Source organism: Suricata suricatta, chromosome 14 (assembly GCF_006229205.1).
Source record: "Suricata suricatta isolate VVHF042 chromosome 14, meerkat_22Aug2017_6uvM2_HiC, whole genome shotgun sequence".
Lineage (NCBI taxonomy): Eukaryota > Metazoa > Chordata > Mammalia > Carnivora > Herpestidae > Suricata > Suricata suricatta.
In genome coordinates, this window is record NC_043713.1 from 51,681,065 (window position 1) to 51,701,757 (window position 20,693).

Genomic DNA, 20,693 nt, shown 5'->3' on the forward strand with positions numbered 1-20,693 from the left:
AAAAAAAGAAAGCTCCCTCTTGCTCAGTTTTTTTTTTCATGTGCTGGGGAGTTTGCAGTAGTTCTTTTTAGTATAAGAAGAGAAATATGACACGAAAGCCTGGGCATGTGGTACTTGAGCAAATAATCTACTGACACTTGATATGGCTTCTGACCAAAAATGTTGTTCATATCTCCGTAAACTTTGAGTTAAAACAGTCTCTTGCAGCTTGCAGTGTTGCTTCACCTCCCCCATTCTCCAGTACTATCCGACTTAGCACCTTAGTGCCTACCCCCAGCTAGACACCCATGACTTTTCTAATGTGAACCCCTGGCACAAGAAGTCAGTTTAAAATACACATGCACACAACACACAACACTTTGAGGATCTTCTAGTCTTTCCTCTGGAACTCCAGAAGTCAGTGTAAGGAAAGTCTACTTAAAAGCAGCAAAGATTAAGTTAGGAAGCAATTCTACTCAATTTTCCAAGAATTTCAGCTAGTCATTCAGGTTGAGGGTCCCCTGAGATTGGCCATCTTTAGTATTAAGTCAAGGAAGAAGAGAAGGATTTTTGGCCTACCCTGCATATTCTTCAGGGCTCGTTATTTCTGGAAAGTGAAATTCTAAACAGGACAGTCAGATGCTAATTTTGGAGAGTAACCTACACTCTAGGATTATTTGTAGAAAAGCTTCTGAAATTCTTGTGAATATTCAGATGTACACCATTTTCCTTATCATTTTCATGTAGAGTCTGTGAACTACTTATTAGTTAATGAGCGTCCATTATACTATAAGTATTTGGAGAATGATACTCTTTGTTTACATGTGTAAAATACATACTTCATTCCCCCAAATAAATGTCTGGATCTTGGGCTGACTTGATAACAAGGGGTGAAAGGTCTTTGGTAAACAAAAAGGTTCATTCTGATGAACAAATAATACATGCTAAAATGATCTTTAACATCTTGAATCTAACCACAACTGTGATTGGTGCTATTACCCACTTTAAAATTCAGTTCGTTGAGAGAGATCTATCCCATTAGGATAAATTTTAGACTTAAATAAATAAGAAAAATCTAAAATAAAACCCTTATGTTGGGAAGTAATCATAAATTATAAATAATTTTAAACTATTTTAAATGTAGGTTGTTTCCCAAAGATAATAGAGTAAGAACTGCTAAATTTAAAATACATTGTAAATAATTCTAATCTTGTACACAAATTCAACACATGATTCTATGGAATTTATAAATTCTCATAATTTGCAAAAACTGAATAAGGCCTTCTCCAAATCTCCAGACTCTTCCTGAGATATGTTTCTCATATGATTTTATTCTGAGGTTTTGCATTATTTTCATGCTTAATGACACATTTCTTTATTAAGTGTCTATTTGGCAACAACTTTAGAGACAATGTGAATAATTCCAAACAAGTGTTTTAAATGTATCTTGCTGGTGGATCTAAACCAGTATTTGCATATCGATCCAAAATCATGGGTACTCAGTGAGTGAAAGAATGAATGCTACTCACTAGCACCACCACATTGCTATAGTAAGTTGCATGAAATCTCCCCACACACTGCAATCCAGATATTCAGTGACAAAATCAATCTAGACTTTGGACTGGAAATACAGTTGAATCTGGCTCTTTTTAAAAAATAAAATTAATTCAAATTCCTTCCCCCCTTTTTTAAAGAGAACTTTTCTCTTCTCCCTTATTTCACATAATTCTAAAAATTAGAATAGGCACCACCTCCAAGAACCTCTATATGGTCCCACATATTTAAGTGGTCCAAGAAAGTACAAAAGTAGCACAGAGAGTAGTCTCCTTTTTCAAATGTGTCTATCTTCTACCCACCTCATCTCTTTAGGTAACTGTTCTCCTTAGATTTTTAGATATCCTTCCAGAGTTTCTTATGCAAGTAAAAGAAATACAAACATAATGTTTTTCTGCTCCTTTAAGCCAATATATAGCCTATTATACAAGTTATTACATAAAGATAGCCTCTTATATTAAGTAAAACAACTTCAGTACTTTTTACCATAAATAAATATATATATATTTCCTGGCACTCTTTACCATAAATAAATATATATATATATATGTGTATATATATATATATATATATATATATATATATATATATATATTCACTGTGGTGGTGCAGAAGCATCTTTGCAACTAACTTTGCTACTGTCCCCAACACTTAAACAGGTTTCTTTCTGCTCTCAAAGTGACTTGGGAATAGGACGGTGCTCCTTGGTGTCTCTGCACCTGGCCCTGATGAGTGATATGTGCTTCTGTCATTTACTGCTTTCTGGGTAACCTCTAGATTCTATTTAGACAGACTTGGTCATTACATGGGATTGGCTGATGAGCAGCTGCTGCATGTTCAGATCATTTGTTAGGCCTCAGGGACTTCCATGTCCTGAGGGTGTCTAGTGGAAACTTGGAACTTAACTCTCTTTGGAAAGGGCTCTAAGCGAGCCAGGCCCCAGGCACAAGTGCCCTTGAAAAACATGGCTAAGGACCTAAGGGCTACAAGTGGAGATAACATGACTGCAGAAAGCATCGTTACAGACTTGTTCCCATGATTTGCCTCCTTCTATTCAGAAAGGTCATCCCCAATTATTTCTTTCATTCTTGCACTCAGTCTCAGGCCCAAAAAGCTGCAGTTGGGTAACAAAAAGACATACATGCCAGCAAAGTAATCACCAACAACCTGGGTTTGTGCTTGGGTTGTGGGTCCCCTGCTCATGGAGGGAATGCTATTGAAGATTGTATACTCTATACCAGTATTAGGAAATAAATTAGAATTTTAATAATTTTTTTAAAGGTAGCATATCCAGGAAGGTACACTAATCTCACACAGAAGTTTCCTCCAGAAGTGGGTTGACTGGGAGGCCAATGAAGCTTCAGGGTCTCTCACCAGCATGACCTAATTTATTACGTTCTTTAATTGTAAAGAGTGCCCCCAAATTTATGAGCTCAAGGCACCACAAAATCTGCATCTGACCTTGTTTATTAACACAGTCAATTTTCAGTTATCTGCTAGCTAACTGTCTTAATTTAAGCTTAATCCAGGGGCAAATCTTGCTCTCTGAAGCAGGGTTATGACTATTCATGGTTCACTGGTTCTTTTGTTTTCATGTTTACTTTTCACTTAGTTTGCAAGGCAACAGGACTTTCTGTGAAACGCTCTGCTCCATCCCTATGGAGAGGATTTTATAAAGAATGGGGTTGTCTTCTCCAAACACTAAATGACACACAGGAAATTGAGAAGACATACATGCTTCCAGTAAACAAACTGATTTCCAATCATTCCTGAGACAAATCTTGTGCCTCTTTGTTTTTGTGTTCAAAAATGTTAAGACCTACAATTCAATGTTAAGAAAAAAAATATTTCAAAGCCATATGTGAAAGATCTGGGGAGTCATTCATACTACATCTTAGCTCCATTAGTGAGGATAACTGAAAATTGACAGTATTTCTATTTTTCAAGTTAACTGGAATTCAAAGGGTTGACAATTTAGTCATCTTACATTTTTTGTGGGGAGAGTTTTTATATTTTTTGTTTGTTTTTACATGATTCCTTTTCTAGCCAACAGAACATAATAAAGTTTAATCTCTGACATAGTTTGAGCTCTGAGTTTTCTTTGTGGAAACACATCACTTTGGCTCGATAACACCATTAGTGGTACATGGCATGGTTGTATTTTATTTTAGTAGCTATGTATTTAACAGAATAAATAAGTGCTTAAGAAATTAGTATTAGGGACACCTGGGAGGTTCAATCGGTTAAGCATCTGACTTTGGCTCATCATGATCTTGCAGTTTGTGGGTTCAAGCCCCACATCGGGCTCTGTGCTGACAGCTCAGAGCCTGGAGTCTGTTTCAGATTCTGTATCTCCCTAAATCTCTCCCCCCGCCCCCTCCGCTCATGCTCTGTCTCTCTCTGTCTCAAAAATAAATAAACATTAAAAAATCTTTACAAAGAAAAAAGAAATTAGTATTAATCTCCCAGAAATTACTTTGTATCCTTTTGAAAATCATCTTTAATTCTAAACTTTAAAAAGCAGAGGAAAAAATAACATTGTGTAATAAATACATCTATTTGATTTAGGACTCTAATTATTCATTTCTTAGTAGTATATTTTAATTCATGAGAGAAGAAGGAATTTCTTACTGACCAAATAATATTTCTTAGAGATGAAAATTCATTATTCTTCATGCATTTTCAATTGTAAAGTTTAGATTTTCTGAGGTGGGAAATACTCTGTTTTAGAGGAAATGTCCCTTTGAAGGTCCAAAGTACCAAAATGAGAGAAGGGCAGGGCCAAGACTGATTGATTCCTAACTTACTACAGTATACTTTTATACTTTAAGCTTGTAAGTGGATTTAAAAAAAAACAACTTGGTTTTCACTGAAATATGTTCCTTGTCAGTCACCTTCACTAGTTCTCGCCAAGTTAGGTGTCTAACCAACAGAGATAATGGACAAGAAAGGAGAAGGAGGCAGGCCCTCTGCAGATGGCAATGTCATCTGTGTAGCATTTATACTGCAACACAGGGTGCATTTACTACTACCCTTGAGGATAAGAAAACAGCCCGCAAAATACTGTGTCAGGGAATCAAACAAAACATCTTTATAAGTTGGCTCCATCACTTTCATACTGCTATCTCTGTGGCAGGTACTCATGACATTTGACAGGTAAGTTTGGAGGTTAGGGATCATGAAGTCATTGACAATATATTTGCATGACAGTGCAGAGCCTGCTTAGGATTCTCTCTCGCTTTCTCTCTGTCTGTCCCTTCCCCGCTCATGCTCTCTTTCTCTCTGTCACATAATAAATAAAAATAAAACTTAAAAAAAGACTCGATGTTGAGAAATCTCTTCCATCTAATTCCCTCTTTTGTTTGGCTTTAGAAAGCATGTTGAGACCTCAGCTCCTGTGAAGAGTAGAGATGAAGATTTGGGGTTTTAATTATATTTTAAAAAGAGTATTGCTTCTGGTATATGGGAGCAAACTTTTATTTAAATGTTAGGCCTATAGCAATTATAACCATATATTTTCTTTGTATATAAATAACTACATATTAACTACATTTTAATACTTTATATAAAGACCCACTTGTATAACAGGATTATGAAGTATTATATCATAATGTACGCAGGGCTGTTGTTTCTTCTCATTCATAAACCATTCATCCTAGTACCTCTTTGTCACCATTTAAAAAATCTATACAAACTTGTAGGTGCTTTCATTCACTTTTGCACATTCATAATGCTGAAAGTTTTCATTAGAGGTAAAATTAACTTTGTGTAATAGATACTATGAATGATTTTCAAAAAGATAGCATACCATGTGACACGAGGTTCTGGCCAGCCGGATACAGAGCAGTGTAATTTTACATTTTCTTTTTCCCAAACAGTATGGGAACGAGGTTTAATGACAAATTCAGGAGCATGGAGAAGATGATCTTCATTCAACTTTCTATGAAATGCCTCAGTTTCTTCTAACTACAAAAAAGATATATCAAAATGTTATGGAGTCAAAGTAGCCTGTGCTACTAAAAGAACAAATAGAAAGCAAAATTATCATTTTTCCACTTGGAGCCTTTCTTGTGTATTTAGACCATATGCCTTCTCTTTGCCCCTTTTAAAAAGATACACTTAATTATTAACATGCTAAGTCTCAATGACATATCTTATTTCCCCGTATAGTGGATTTTTTAAGGTTCTTTGGAACTGTAATTTCTGTAGAATCTAAAATTCCATGAAGTTGGGAGTCTCGGTGGTTCAGTCAGTTAAGCATCTGACTTGGGCTCAGGTCATGATCTCATGGCTTATGAGTTTGTGTCCCACATCAGGTGAGCTCTAGCCCCCTCTGGGTGAGTCCTGCTTCTCTCTCTCTCTGCCCTCACTCACTTGCACCCCCCTCTCTCTAAACTAAACAAAACTAAAATTTCATGGAGTTTAAAACTACTAAGTCTATCTTTCATTTACCCATACATTTTTTTAATTAAAAAAAAATTTTTTTATGTTTATTTATTTTTGAGAGAGAGACACACACACACACACACACACACAGAGTACAAGCTGGGAGGGGCAGAGAAAGAGGGAGACACAGAATTCAACACATCTCCTTGTATTCTTTAGTTTTGTTTCTCCATAAGACTACACATTTCTTCATTTGAAACAAATCAATCCCTGTGTACACAAACTATGATACATGCATTTCTGCTTTTGTAAATTATATTAAATTGTCTTTTCTTACTGTTTTTGTCAGTGACAGGCGTTCTGCCTTCTCTCGAATGGCAACTTTCCTTGACTTCTTCTCAAAAGCTTCCTCCTGGTGAAGACTGGATGTAGATTCTTGGGATGCTGTGGACCGTTTGGACACTGTAGACTGTTTGGATACTGCAGACTCTTTGGACACTGTAGACTGTTTGGATACTGCTGACTGTTTGGATACTGCCAACTGTTTGGATACTGCAGACTGTTTGGTTGCTGTGATTCCTTCTTCACTAGCAAGAAGATTCCTTTGGGCTATATAAGCAGCAGCTTCTTTAATTCTTTCTTCTTCTGTATCTGTAATTCCACTGACATGTACTTGACTAAAATATAATAAGAGCAAAATATAGATATTGTGGATGGCATTGATAGGATTGTCAAACATTCACTAAGTTCAAAGTACATTGTGTACCATGTCCAAAGAAAACCTGACAAAGAAAAACTTGGTCAGGAGCTAACTGTCCACAAACAGAAGTGATCATCACCTTAACCAGTAATGGTAACAACGATAATAGTACATATGATAGCTGTAGCGTTGCCACGTGCATATATTACATATATTATCTCATCTTATGTCCACAACAATCCTATGAGGTAAACTGTATCATTTCTACTTTAGATATATGGTAATAAGGCTCAGAGAAATTAGATAACTTGCCTCAGGTCATTTCATTGGTTTCTTTAGGGTGTTTAAATATGATTAAGTCTATAATAAAAGATTAAGTTATAACTTTCCTTCTAGAAAAGATGATATTGTAAAATGAGATATCACCTGTGTGCCTATGATCCTGATATAAGACTATGTGTTTGATCTGGATTCTATAATTCAGTTGATGTAATGCATTGTCCAGAGCTGTTGCACATAAAAATATATTCTAAATTTACATGAGAGCCTTATGCCTACTGGGTTTCTTTCTAAGAAATAAAAGTTATTTGGGGACACCTGGGTGGCTCAGTTGGTTAAGCATGGACTGTGGTTCAGGTCATGATCTCACGGTTTGTGGGTTCTAGCCCCGCGTCAGGCTCTGTGCTGACTGCTCAGAGTCTGGAGCTACTTCAGATTCTGTGTCTCCCTCTTTCTCTGCCCTTCCCCCATTTGTGCTCTGTCTCTCCCTCAAAAATGAATAAACATTAAAAAAAATTAGGGGCACCTGGGTGGTTCAGTCAGTTGAGCGTTCAACTTCAGCTCAGGTCATGATCTAGCAGTTCATGAGTTCAAGCCCCATGTTGGGCTCTGTGCTGCTAGCCCAGAGCCTGGAGTCTGCTTCAGATTCTGTGTCTCCCTCTCTTTCTGCTCCTCCCCAATTTGTGCTCTGTCCCTCTCTCTCTCTCTCTTTCAAAAATAAACACTAAAATTTTTTTTAATTTTAATTTTTGTGTGTGTAATGTATTTAATGATAGTCTTTACTTATGCATGCACATATCCCTGATAAGAAAAAATGACCAAATTTGCGTTTGAAGTAGTGATATTTATAAAAGTGACTTGTTTTTATTCATAATTGACAATGATGGTGAGTGGTAACATCCCCAAATGCTTTATGATAGAAGTTGTGCTATAATTTATTAATGTTGTTAAACACATTTAGATTATTTTTAAGTTCCTTCATACTGTTGTTGTCAACCCCAACAGTGAGGAAGTATAATGATAATATTAAAGATTTTCTTGAAATTGAGTCTCCTTAGACCTCTGAAGGCTGAATTTTACCTTTGAGTTTCTTACAAGAATAATTACTTAAAATTTCAGCAAATACTGACATTATAAGTTCCTGGTACCTGAATCTATGTAGTTTGCTGAAAAATAGGGTTCAACATTTGCCCAAGTTTGAAATTTGTCATGGAATTTTACTAAAACATCTGATAAACAAGATTAGCCCACTTTGTTTCTTACTAAACTTAGTGGGTAAATTTTAATTTCTTTTTCCTTATTTCTATGTCTCCAAATATTAATAAGGTAATATTTACTAAGTCAGTAACATATACACTATAATTTAGGCAGAGAAAAAGGAAGATGGAAGATTTTAAGTTTAGAGTCTTGACATAATTACCTTTAATTTTTTTAATGAGATAGGAAGTGAATGAATTAATAAGTGAAAACAAATACCAGCATGAGAATCTGCTTGGAATTCCATATAGAGTAAATAAATAATAGAGATTTGAAGTGAGCTTTATAAAATGATTCAGTATATATAATAATAGATTATATTCAAAGTTATCTTTACCCTGAGTTAAAACAACTCTTAAGTAAGAGAACTTAGAGTTTGAGCTCACATTACCTACCTCTAACAGTAGACATGTGGACAGAACTCTAGACGGCAGAATGAAGTCCCAGTCTCTTGCCTTTTCTACTGCAAATAAGCTAAACCTCAGGAAGACTATAATTATTTCATAGGAGATCTCAAATACACTCACAAATATTTTTTTCACCCAGGACAGCAGAGATAGTTTTCTTCTTCTTCATTTTAAATATTTATTTTTGAGAAAGAGAGACACAGTGCGAGCAGGGGAGGGGCAGAGAGAGAAGGAGACACAGAATCCGAAGCAGGCTTCAGGCTCCAAGCTGTCAGCACAGAGCCCGACGTGGGGCTGGAACCCACAAACCATGAGATCATGACCTGAGCTAAAGTCAGACGCTCAATGGACTGAGCTGCGCAGATGCCCCAGGGATATTTTTCTTTAAGTAAATATAAGTGTATGTCAGTGGTAACCCTGCTATAATCTGGGTACAAGAGTAAGAATATGATGCTGACATGCTGACAGAAATATACCACTACAAATTTAAGACGAATTAAAAACCTCCCCAGTACTCAATCTCTGATGGTCTCAAGTCAAAAACCTGCTGGTGACACAAAGGTAACTCAATTTATCTGAGTACAAGAAGTGAAATTTTAAAATTTTTAAAAAATGTTTATTTATTTTTAAGAGAGAGAGAGAGTGTGCGCACGCAAGCAAGCAGGGAAGAAGCAGTAAGAGAGAGGGAGACACAGAATCTAAAGCAGGATCCAGGCTCTGAGTTGTTAGCACAGAGCCCAATATGGGGCTCAAACTCAAGAAACTTGAGATCGTGACCTGAGCCAAAGTCAGACAACCAACTGAGTCACCCAGCTGCCCCAAGCAGTGAAATTTTAAATTTAACATTTCCAGAAGAAATGGTATTTCCCAGAAATACATTATAATTGCAGAGCACATGGATGTTGCATTGGCCAATCCCTAGGGGAACTCTGGGCTCTTCCACTGCCAGCCACGTAACTTAGCAAGTCACAGAGCCTTAATTTCCTTGTCCATAAATTGATAAACTGATACCTCTCTAAGGCTGTATTGAGGATTTAGCAAGATCGTCTACATAAAGCATGTAGTATGATGCCCAGAAAATAACAGGTACTTAACAAAGGTTCATTTCTGTCCCATCTTCTTAGATTAATACTGTCAACACCATTAGGAAGTGTTATTTTCAACAAAGTCGTAGAATACAGGAGATGACTCCATATTAAGAGACAAAAACAAAAACAAAAACTAGACATAAAACCTAGAAGATAAATTTTTCTTTGCATTTTCTTTTATCACTGTTTTTTTTTTGTAAATTATCATTTCTTGAGACTGGCCCTGAAGAGACAAAATGGTTTGATTTAGGAGAAAAAAGGCACTGAAAGTAAGCAGCTTCATGTCACATGGTAAAGAGCTGGAGAGGTATGCCATGTAGGTTAATGCTTAGTTAATATGCTTTAAAAAATTATTTAAACAGTGTGGAAACAAAGCAGAAAATAAAATATTTTACTCCTCTATCCTAGCCATCTCCTATAAAGAAAATCAGTGTATATTAAATAACTAACTGTGAAGAGGCCAAGCCTGGGCAAACATACTTAGCAAGATATGTATATTTCAATGGAAAGTTCACTTTTTTTTAGTTTATTTATTTATTTTGAGAGAGAGAGAGAGGGAGGGCAGAGAGGAAGGGCAGACAGAGAGGGTGAGAGAGAATCTCAACCAGGCTTTGCGCTGTCAGTGCAGAGCCAGATGCAGGCCCAAATCTCAGGATCTGTGAGATCACGACCTGAGCTGAGATCAAGAGTTGGATGCTTAACCAATTGAGGCACCCAGGAGCCCATAAAGTTTACTTTTTAACAATTCAGAGAAATCAGGGGCACCTGGGTGGCTCAATTGGTTGAGCATCTGACTTCAGATCAGGTCATGATCACCCAGTTCATGGGTTCAAGCCCCTTTTTGGGCTCTGTGCTGACAGCTCAGAGACTCTGGTGCCTGCTTCAGATTCTGTGTCTGCCTCTCTCTCTGCCCCTCCCCTGCTCATGCTTTATCTCTCTCTCTCTCAAAAATAAACATTAAAAAATCTCAGGGATAACAAAGGTATCAAAGAAAAAGCTAAAAATAGTATATTATTTATCCTATTACCTTCCTAATCAGAATCAGAGCAATTATGACATTAGCTTCTGAAACAATTCCGAAAGAAGCCATCAGTGAAAAATGGGAAGAAACACACAGGGAAACGGAAGTGGGTCACCAACAATGACAACCGCGTCATTGCCTATTGAATTTCCTGATGGCATTTTGCCCTTTATTCTGAATATCACCTTAGCTGTATGGATATAGCTCTCTATTCACATGAAAATAAACAGGGAAGGCTCTGAAAGTTCCTGTAAATTTTAATTTGGTATCTCAAACAAGTTTCAAGATTCCTCTCTATATTATAATCATTCCAATTTACCTTAAGAACATTAACAGCACTAACAGACTTGTGATTTGGTGATTGTTTTGTTTGAAATTTGCCTCAAGATAAATAGTAATCTTTTTTACATTAAACAAATATAATACAGACATTCAAATTATGATAGCTTTCTTTTACTTAGTCTACGTTATCTAAGGTTTTCTCTTCCTAATGAATAATAATTAAAATCACACTGGCAGGGGTGGCTGGGTGGTTCAGTCCATTGTTTCAGCTCAGGTTATGTATGATTTCATGGTTCATGGACTTGCTGGGCTCTGTGCTGACAGATCAGAGCCTAGAGTCTGCTTCGGATTGTGTCTTCATCTCTCTCTGTTCCTCTCCCACTTGCACTCTGTCTTTCTCAAAAAATAAATAACATTAAAAAAATGTTTTTAATCACACTGGCAACTACAATGGTTTCCCTCTACCTAAATGTAACATCTGATTTTTTGAAGTTCATCCATCATTTTATGGTTTTGAACCTTTCTTTCTATTCTACCTATAGTGACTATATATAGTGTTCAATCACTAGCATCCAATGCTCTCCTTCTAATTTCAACCAGTTATATAATTAGAACTCAGTTCCTGATCATTCTCTTCTGTCATGTAGCCATCCTAGGTGGTGGCAGATTTTCACAATGAACACGTCTCCCTTAATGCAGGGTTCCAAAGTTCCTCAGAGCTTTCTCAGTCGGGACATAGGTAAGTGCTCAATAAATGTGAGTTGCAATTATTAACACCTGACAACATCTATGCTTCACTTTCTAATATTTAAAGCCAGGAGAAGAATATATACGTACCGTCCTGAGAAAATGGGCACCAGATAGTCACTTGGCAGATTTTCCTTCTCCTCCCCAGAGAGAAGGCTCTTCTTGGCTCTCTTTGCTTGGGGGCTCAACTTGGATGAATAATCTTCTAACATCAGACTAGAATCTGTAAGTCTGAAACAAAACCCCTAATATTAGATAATAACCAAAAATTGCACTGAAAATATTCAAACTGCTTACAAATCAAAGTTTTTACTTGCTAAAAGGTTTTACAGAATCCTGGATTTCTAATGTTATAATATCTTTTATCTTTAGAACTCAAGTGGAGTGAGAAAGTCCTCAAATAATGCACTCTTTATAGACACAAGAGAAAAATAGGTCTATGGTAATTTCATAGCTTTCTTCCCCTTAAAGTTTCAAAGAAAACAGCAGTGTTTTTGTAATAGTTCCAAATATCCTTTGCTGTTAACTTTCAAAATTCAGGCAATCTATAAAAATGGTTTTATCCAAATCTTTTCAGGGGAGTGATAAAATACAAAATGTTCTGGATAGGGATCTCTTCTCCCTCCCCCAATAAACCATTTTGATGGAGGACCCCTAGGTTCAACTTTGAGCCTTTTATGTAGGTAGACAGACTTCTCTATTAGAAGGAACCCTGATTTCATCAAACAATAGTTAATATATCTTATATGAACACATAGTGTTGAGCAACTCAGACAATTACAGGGGTGTGGTAAAGAAGTTTGGTTAGTTCCGTTGTATACAAAAATGTACCCATGCACACTGGTGCAAATGTGCATTTGGAGGTAGATAGTGCTCTAATAATCAAAAAAAGTATTAGCTTGGTTGAAAACATGAGAGAAGGGGTTGCACTTAGAGAAAAGGAGTAATAAAACCAAAAGTACAATCTTCAGGGATGCCTGGGTGACTCAGCTGGTTAAATGTCTGACTTCAGATCAAGTCATGATCTCACAGTTTATGAGTTTGAGGCCCACGTCAGTCTCTGTGCTGACAGCTCAGAGCCTGGAGTCTGCTTCAGATTCTGTGACTCCCTCTCTCTCTGCTCCTCCCTGACATGATCTCTCTCTCAAAAATAAATAAAAACATTAACATAAAAAATAAATAAATGTACAATCTTTATGTAGCTCTTGAATGACATAACATGCAGACTCTCTCAAATTAATCCATGGATTCACTTTTAAAGCCCCTGGTCTCCATTGTAATGAAAGATGTCCACAATAGGAACCTCTACCAGAACTATCTGTACTATCCTTGTAATTTGAAATGTTTCTAAAATAAAACTTTAATGCTAAAAAGCCCCCTTGTCCCCAGAAAGTTTGGGGGGTAAAATGACACATGCATGTGATGTGGCATGGGAAGAGCAAGCTACCCAGCTGAAACAGAAAAACTTTCCAAACCATCCAAACCTGACCTTTTCTCAATCTTTAAGGAGCATTAGGAACAGCAAAGAGGTGACCTAAACCAAAGCAAAATAAAGGCCAAATGCATACGTAGTGCAAAATAAACACATAATACTGCAAGTAAATCTATCCTCTGCTAAACAAGTAGCTAGGGCTTCTAGAAAGTACAGGGGTGGGTGCAGTGGCTCTGGGCCTGGGGGTACAGGGTGGGCTACTGTCTTTGATCCCCAGACTCGAGTGGCAAACTTCTTCCTCTCCCACTGACTAGCTCCTCCCCTAGGGTGAATATCTATGTCCTAGTCTATGATCAGCATTAAAATTAAAGGTTAGAACTTTGAATTCAAGCTTGTGGATTGGTTACCAATTGGAAGGCTGAGTGAAATTTGTTCCTGGCTGCCTGTTCCAGGCAGCAGGAAAATGACTGCATTCTATACCCCCAGCAGATTACAAAGTACAGGCTGTGCTAATACAGGTCTAAGTTTAAAGTGGTATTTTCCTTCCCTTTAATTTGTTACCATGCAAAATAAAATTAATTTTGGAGTTTAAGAGTTACCTTTTTTCCTACTTATACAACATTTGCATTTTTTCATTTTATCCTTGCTTTTCTTTTTAAAAGTTTTTTCATGTTTACTTATTTTTGAGAGAGAAGAGCATGAGAAGGGGAGGGCAGAGAAAAAGGGAGACACAGAATCTGAAGCAGGCTCCAGGCCCCAAGCTGTCAGCACAGAGCCAATGCCAGGCTTGAACTCCTGAGCCATGAGCTCATGACCTGAGCCAAAGTCAGATAGATACTCAACCAACTGAGCCACCTAGGGCCCCAACTCTTGCTTTTCTGTTTTTGCTCTTTTTTACTTTCATTCTCTCTATAGTCATTCTTATGAGCTCATATTTTCAACATTTATCTACATCAAAATGGCTATGATTTGTCATTCTTTTTTGTTGTGTTGTTGTTCCTTTTTTCTGTCATTTTCTTTTAAAGATGAATTTTTTTTAAGTAGGCTTCATGCCCAGCACTGAGCCCAACATGGGGCTTAAACTTATAACCTTGAGATGAAGACCTGAGTTGAGATCAAGGGTCAGATGCTTAACTGACTGAGCAACCCAGGTGCCCCTATGATAAGTCTTTTAAATGATGCACTTATCACATAGATTGTGCCAGAATGTCATTATTCCATCCTCACAGATAAATCACAGCAGCTGGTTTTTAATATTGAACTTTATGGTAAAGATTTTTAGCACTATCATCAGTTTCCATGTCATATGTTATTTGGAACAAAAAACTACACAAAAAGCATTATGAGGTTTTGTATTATATAGTATTATTTCGAAAATCCAGGGGCACCTGAGTGGCTCAGTCAGTTAAGTGACTGACTCTTGATTTCAGCTCAGGTCATGATCTTATTTATGGTTGTGAGACGGAGCCCCATGTGGGGCTCAGCACAGAGCCTGCTTGGGATTATCCTATTACCTGCCCCACTCTACCTGCTCCCTCTCTCTGTCTCTCTCTCTCTCCCTCAAAATAAGTAAATAAACTTTAAAAAAGAAAATACAAAGTATTTAGAAAAAAATTTTTGTTAGGCTTTTAAAAGTTTCTTCAAGCTTTTGAATACTAATTTTAAAAAAGGATGTGAAGGATTAGATGTGAAAATAGTATAGCAACAGACTATTTAGCAATAACTCATTCATTGAAGATAGCAAACAAAACTAAATCAAAGAAACAACAAATTTTAAGAAACTGACTATGTAATAATCAGTTCAAATAGTTATTTGTTTATTTTCTTTTTTCTTTTTTCTTTTATAGTTTATTGTCAAGTTGGTTTCCAGGTAACACCCAGTGCTCATCCAGACAAGTGCCCTCCTCTATGCCCATAACCCCCCCACCTTTCCCATTCCCCATCAGCCCTCAGTTTGTTTTCAGTTTTCAAGAGTCTCTCATGGTTTGTCTCCCTCCCTCTCCCCAACTATTTTTCTGCCTTCCTCTCCCCGATAGTCCTTTGATAAGTTTCTCCTGTTACATTTATGAGTGAAAACATATGGTATCTGTCCTTCTCTGCCTGACTTATTTCACTTAGCATGACACCCTCGAGTTCCATCCACATTGCTACACATGGCCAGATTTCATTCTTTCTCATTGCCATGTAGTATTCCATTATATATATAAACCACATCTTCTTGATCCATTCATCAGCTGATGGACATTTAGGCTCTTTCCATGATTTGGCTGTTGAGTCCAAATAGTTATTTGAAGAAAAGCCATCAATAGTCTATTTTGTTATGATCCATGAACATTGAAGTCCAACATCTTACTTTATTGAATTCTAAAGCTGAATGATTTTAGAGGAGAAAAATATTTAAAGTATAATATGTAAAATTTAAATTTCTTTGAATTTAAATCAAAAGATGAAATAAGGTTTTGGAAACCTCTTGGGTTTTTAGTTGTATCTAAAAGTTGAAAATAATCCTCTATCTTACAAGTCCACTTCTAAGTAGACACTAAACTTGATATGCATGGATCTATTTGGGTGTTTTTTAACTATTAAAACTGCAATGAATGTTCTTTATGTACTCAGCTTAAATCTTAACGTTTTCTGAATTTCCATTTATGAAGACAATGAAATTAATTAAGCAAGAGTTGAGGATTGATTTGTGTGTGTATACATGCATGCATGCATCTATTTTTGCACTCTGCTACTAATAGGGTATGTCCTCTGTTAATATGCCTAAAGGTAATAGAATTTAAAGAAATACCATGGTGTGTATGGCATCATCACATCTACAACCAGTAGCACCACAGAGAAAGGATCTAGCCAAGGTACAGGAAGCTCTCTCTAGAAATATTCCAGGAACTCAGAAAGAGGCTTAGACCTCCACCCAATTAAAATACTGAACAACAAAAGACAATATTATGCTATTACAATTTCATACTTATATTTTACAGGAAAACAAAGATCAAGACCACTTATGGACCTCAGAACTGAAAAGAGATCTCAAGGATATTTATAACAGACTCCTCATTTTATAGATTTGGAAGACACAGAGTACCTTTGTAACTTGCCTAGGTTCACACAGCAAGCTGGTAGCTGAAGAAGGACTAGCACCCATCTAGGTCAGGTTCGTACCACTATACCAGTGGTCTCTAACTTTTGTGACTGAGTAATCCCAATCCAAATATATTGGGCGCATGCTACTTATTCATGTTTATTTATTTATAAGTTCAATACATATGCTGCTATATAAATAGTCTCACTCACTGTATGAAACATTCAATCAATAGAAATATTTTAAAGACGAAAGTTAATGTTTTGGAAAAAATAGTAGGGCTAACTAATATTTCTTCCTATGCTTCCATGGTTTGCCTTTGTGGATACCTCACTTTGGAAACCATAATACCATATCACACTGCCTGTAATGACTCCCATTGTGATTTGCTATTCCTTAATTTATTCATAGGTTATGAAATCATCACAATTCAGTTGAAAATATAGCATTAAAAACTCTTAGATTTTACACGAAGTAAAGTGTTAGTTCCTTCAAGTTATATTTGTAATTGTCATGTAACTTGGGAAAATTGTTCTAGTTTCCTAGGATGAGTAACTTTATTCATACTTACATTAAGTAGGTCTTACTAAGTACGTAGATCTGCTTACTGGCTATAGTACTGTCTAAAAATGTGATAACCTAGGGGCATGTTTTAGAAAAATGATGGCTGTAGGCATTGTCTTTTGCTGACACTGCTCCCAAACCCCACCTCATCCATCCCTATTTGCTCAGGTTATACTGCATTATTACTTTTGCTATCTTTCCCACCGCCTATGACCACCCATGGAAAGGGTTAGTCTATAATCTGTGTATCCATGGTCTATCCACTTTGTATCCACACTGTGCCTGATGATGTTCAATAAATGTTTATTGAATGGAGTGAAATCATTCATCTTCCTGTAATTATACCCTAGCTCAGTGACTTTCAACCTTGGCTTCACACCAGAATCTGCTGAGGAGTTATTAAAAGTGACCAATGCAGAGGTAGGACTTCTAGTATAGTGGACTGAGTACTTTAGCAGTTACTCATCCTCAAAAGCAATGATAAAAGTGGATACAAGCATCAAAACCAACCTATTCAGGGCTCTGAAAATCAACCAAAGGCATACACTACACTGAGAAGTAGTTACTCATAAAAATGCCACTGAACTGCAGGTATGAACAATGAAAGTATGGCATTCTGCTTAGCCCTCTCTCCTCTCCCTTCCTTAGCTCAGTTTCTAAGGTAGTTCTACCAAAGGAGAAAAAGGCATGACAATCAGAATGTTCACTGCCAGAGGGGGCTAACTTGATTTGGAGCAGAGCATGATAAAATTCCATATCCAGAAGCATTGTGGGAAATGCGACCAATCCACGTAGACAACAAGGAAAGACCAGAAGCTCAATTAGCCTCAGGTTCCAATCATGGTTGGGAAAAGCAGCAGACTGGCAGATCAGCCAGAAATTCAATAGGAAGATCTGGACTGTTGGCACTTCATCAAGATAAAAAGCTTCTGCACTGCAAAGGAAACAATCAACAAAACTAAAAGACAACCGAATGAGAAAAGATAGTTGCAAATGACATATCAGATAAAGGGCTAGTATCCAAAATCCATAGGGAACTCACCACATTCCACACCCAAAAAACAAATAATCCAGTGAAGAAATGGGCAGAAGACATGAATAGACACTTTTCCAAAGAACACATCCAGATAGTCATCAGACACATGAAATGATGCTCAACATAATTCATCATCAAGGAAATTCAAATCAAAACCACACAGAGATACCACCTCATACCAGTCAGAGTGACTAAAATGAACAAACAGAAGACTATAGATACTGGCAAGGATGTAGAGAAATGAGCACCCTCTTGCAGTGTTGGTGGGAATGCAAACTGGTGCAGCCTCTCTGGAAAACAGTGTGGAGGTTCCTCAAAAAATTAACAATAGAACTCCCCTATGACCCAGCAATAGCACTGCTAGGAATTTACCCAAGGGATAAAGGAGTGCTGATGCATAGGGGCACATTTATCCCAATGTTTACAGCAACACTTTCAACAATAGCCAAATCATGGAAAGAGCCTAATGTCCATCACCTGATGAATGGATCAAGAAGATGTCGTTTATATATACAATGGAATACTACATAGCAATGACAAAGAATGAAATTTGTAGCAATGTGGATGGAACTGGCAGGTATTATGCTAAGTGAAACAAGTCAGTCAGAGAAAGACAGTTACCATATGTTCTCACTCATATGTGAATCTTGAGAAACATAAGAGAAAACCATGGGGGAGGGGGAATGGGAAAAAATTACAGAGAGGGGGGAGGCAAACCATAAGAGACTCTTAAATACTGAGAACAAACTGAGGGCTGATAAGGGGTGGGTGAGAGGGAGAAGTAGATTATGGGTATTGAGGAGGGCACTTGTTGGGATGACCACTGGGTGTTGTATGGAAACCAATTTGATGATAAATTATATTTTAAAATAATAGGAAGTCTGGGAAATAAGACTACCACAGGAAGCCTTCAAAAATTCTCCATATGCCTACATAGAAAAAACTGGAGATGATGCAAGTTATCTCCATATGCCTACATAGAAAAAACTGGAGAGGATACATGATTCGCTGACTAAGCCCCTGTTCATGTGCAGAGGACAGACAAGAAAGTCTAGAGGTAAGCAAAACCAGGACAGACATATCCAAAAGTTATCTGAACTTTAAAGAATATTTTATTTGTTTAATGTTTATTTTATTTTTGAGAGAAAGAGAGAGAGAGAGACAGAGGGAGCATGAGTGGGGAAGGGCAGAGACAGATGGAAACACAGAATCCAAAGCAGGCTCCAAAATTTGAGCTGTCAGCACAGAGCCTGACATGGGGCTTGAACTCACAAACTGTGAGATCATGACCTGAGCTGAAGTTGGACACTTAGTTGAGTAAACCACCAGGTGCTTAGACAAGTTATTAAACAAAATCAAAACACAATGGCAGTACAGTTTAGGGAAAATTCAGAATCCAGAATTGCTACAATATATTTTCTAACATGTCCTATTCTCAACAAGAACAAAAATTATGGAACATGTCAAGAAAGAGGAAAATATGATCCACACCAACAGAATAAAGCAGTAAATAAAAATTGTCTCTGGGTGCACTCTGATGTTGGAGTTATCAAAGACTTCAAAGCAGCAATTATAAATACGTTCAAAGACTAATAAAGAAAACCATGCTTAAAGAATTAAAGGAAAGTATTATGACAATGACTCAAAAAAGAAGGAATGTCAACAAAGAGAAATTATAAAATAGGATCAAATAACCTTCTCGAGTTTGAAAGTATAATAAAATAAATGAAAAATTTATTCAAGGGGCTCCTGAGTGGCTCAGTTAGTTAAACATCTGATTCTTGATTTTGGCTCAGGTCATGATCTCATAGATCATGAGTTTGAGCCCCACATCAGCCTCGACACTGACAGTGCAAAGCCTGCTTGGGATTCTCCTTCTTTTCCTCCCTTTCTGCCCCATCCCCACTTTCTCCTTTTCTCTCTCTCTTTCTCTCTTTCTCTCTCTCTCTCAGTAAATAAACAAAATTTAAAAGTAAATAAAAAGATAGGTAAATAAATAGATAATAAATTGTTAAAGGGACTCAAAAGAGATTTTAATTTTTTTCTTTCTGTTTTTTATTTATTTTTGAGAGACAGAGAGACAGCATGAGCAGGGGAGGGTCAAAAAGAGAGGGAGACACAGAATCTGAAACAGGCTCAAGGCTCTGAGCTAGCTGTCAGCACAGAGCCTGACACGGGGCTTGAACTCATGAACTGTGAGATCATGACCTGAGCCAAAGTCAGGCGTTCAACCGACTGAGCCACCCAGGTGCCCCACAAAAAAGATTTTAGATAGAAGAATAAAGAATCAGTGAACTTGAAGATAAAAATTATCCAATCTAGAAAACAGAAAGATAGAAGAATGAGGAAAACTTTTAAAATCTTCACAGATCTGTGGGACAACATCAAACATACCAATATATGAGTAACAATAATATTGAAAGAAGAGAGATAGATAAAGCATAGGAAAATATATTTTTAAAAATAATGGTGTAAAATTCTCCAAATTTGATGAAAACTATTACTCTATGGATCTGAGGTGCTCAACAAACCCAAGTAAGGTACACACAAAGAGATACAAACCTAGATAAATCAGAGTCAAACTGCTGAAAATCAAAGCCAGAGAGAAACCTTGAAAGTCGCAAGAGTACAATGATTGACCACATACAGGAGAAAAAAATATTAATGGTTGACTTTTCATCAGAAATAATACATCCCAGAAGGCATTGATATGACCTATTTAAGTTCTGAGAAAAAGTTAATATCTATATCCAGGGGCACCTGGGTGGTTCAGTTGATTGAGCATCCCACTTCGGCTCAGGTCATGATCTCACAGTTTGTGACTTCAGGCCCCACATTGGGCTCACTGTTGTCAACCTGTCAGCACAGAGACTGCT

General features: G+C 37.0%; 1 protein-coding gene across 2 annotated transcripts in view; it reads right to left on the reverse strand.

Annotated features, from left to right (window-relative positions):
- Positions 1-20,693, reverse strand: part of MYOM1 (myomesin 1) — a 136,481-nt gene that overhangs the window by 98,115 nt on the left and 17,673 nt on the right. For both annotated transcript variants that reach the window (XM_029922472.1, XM_029922471.1), the window contains exons 3-5: positions 11,791-11,931; positions 6,257-6,596; positions 5,342-5,499 (exon numbers count right to left, since the gene is read on the reverse strand). In XM_029922472.1, the coding sequence (XP_029778332.1) occupies positions 5,342-5,499; positions 6,257-6,596; positions 11,791-11,931 (639 nt within the window). The remainder of the gene's footprint in view (positions 1-5,341; positions 5,500-6,256; positions 6,597-11,790; positions 11,932-20,693) is intronic.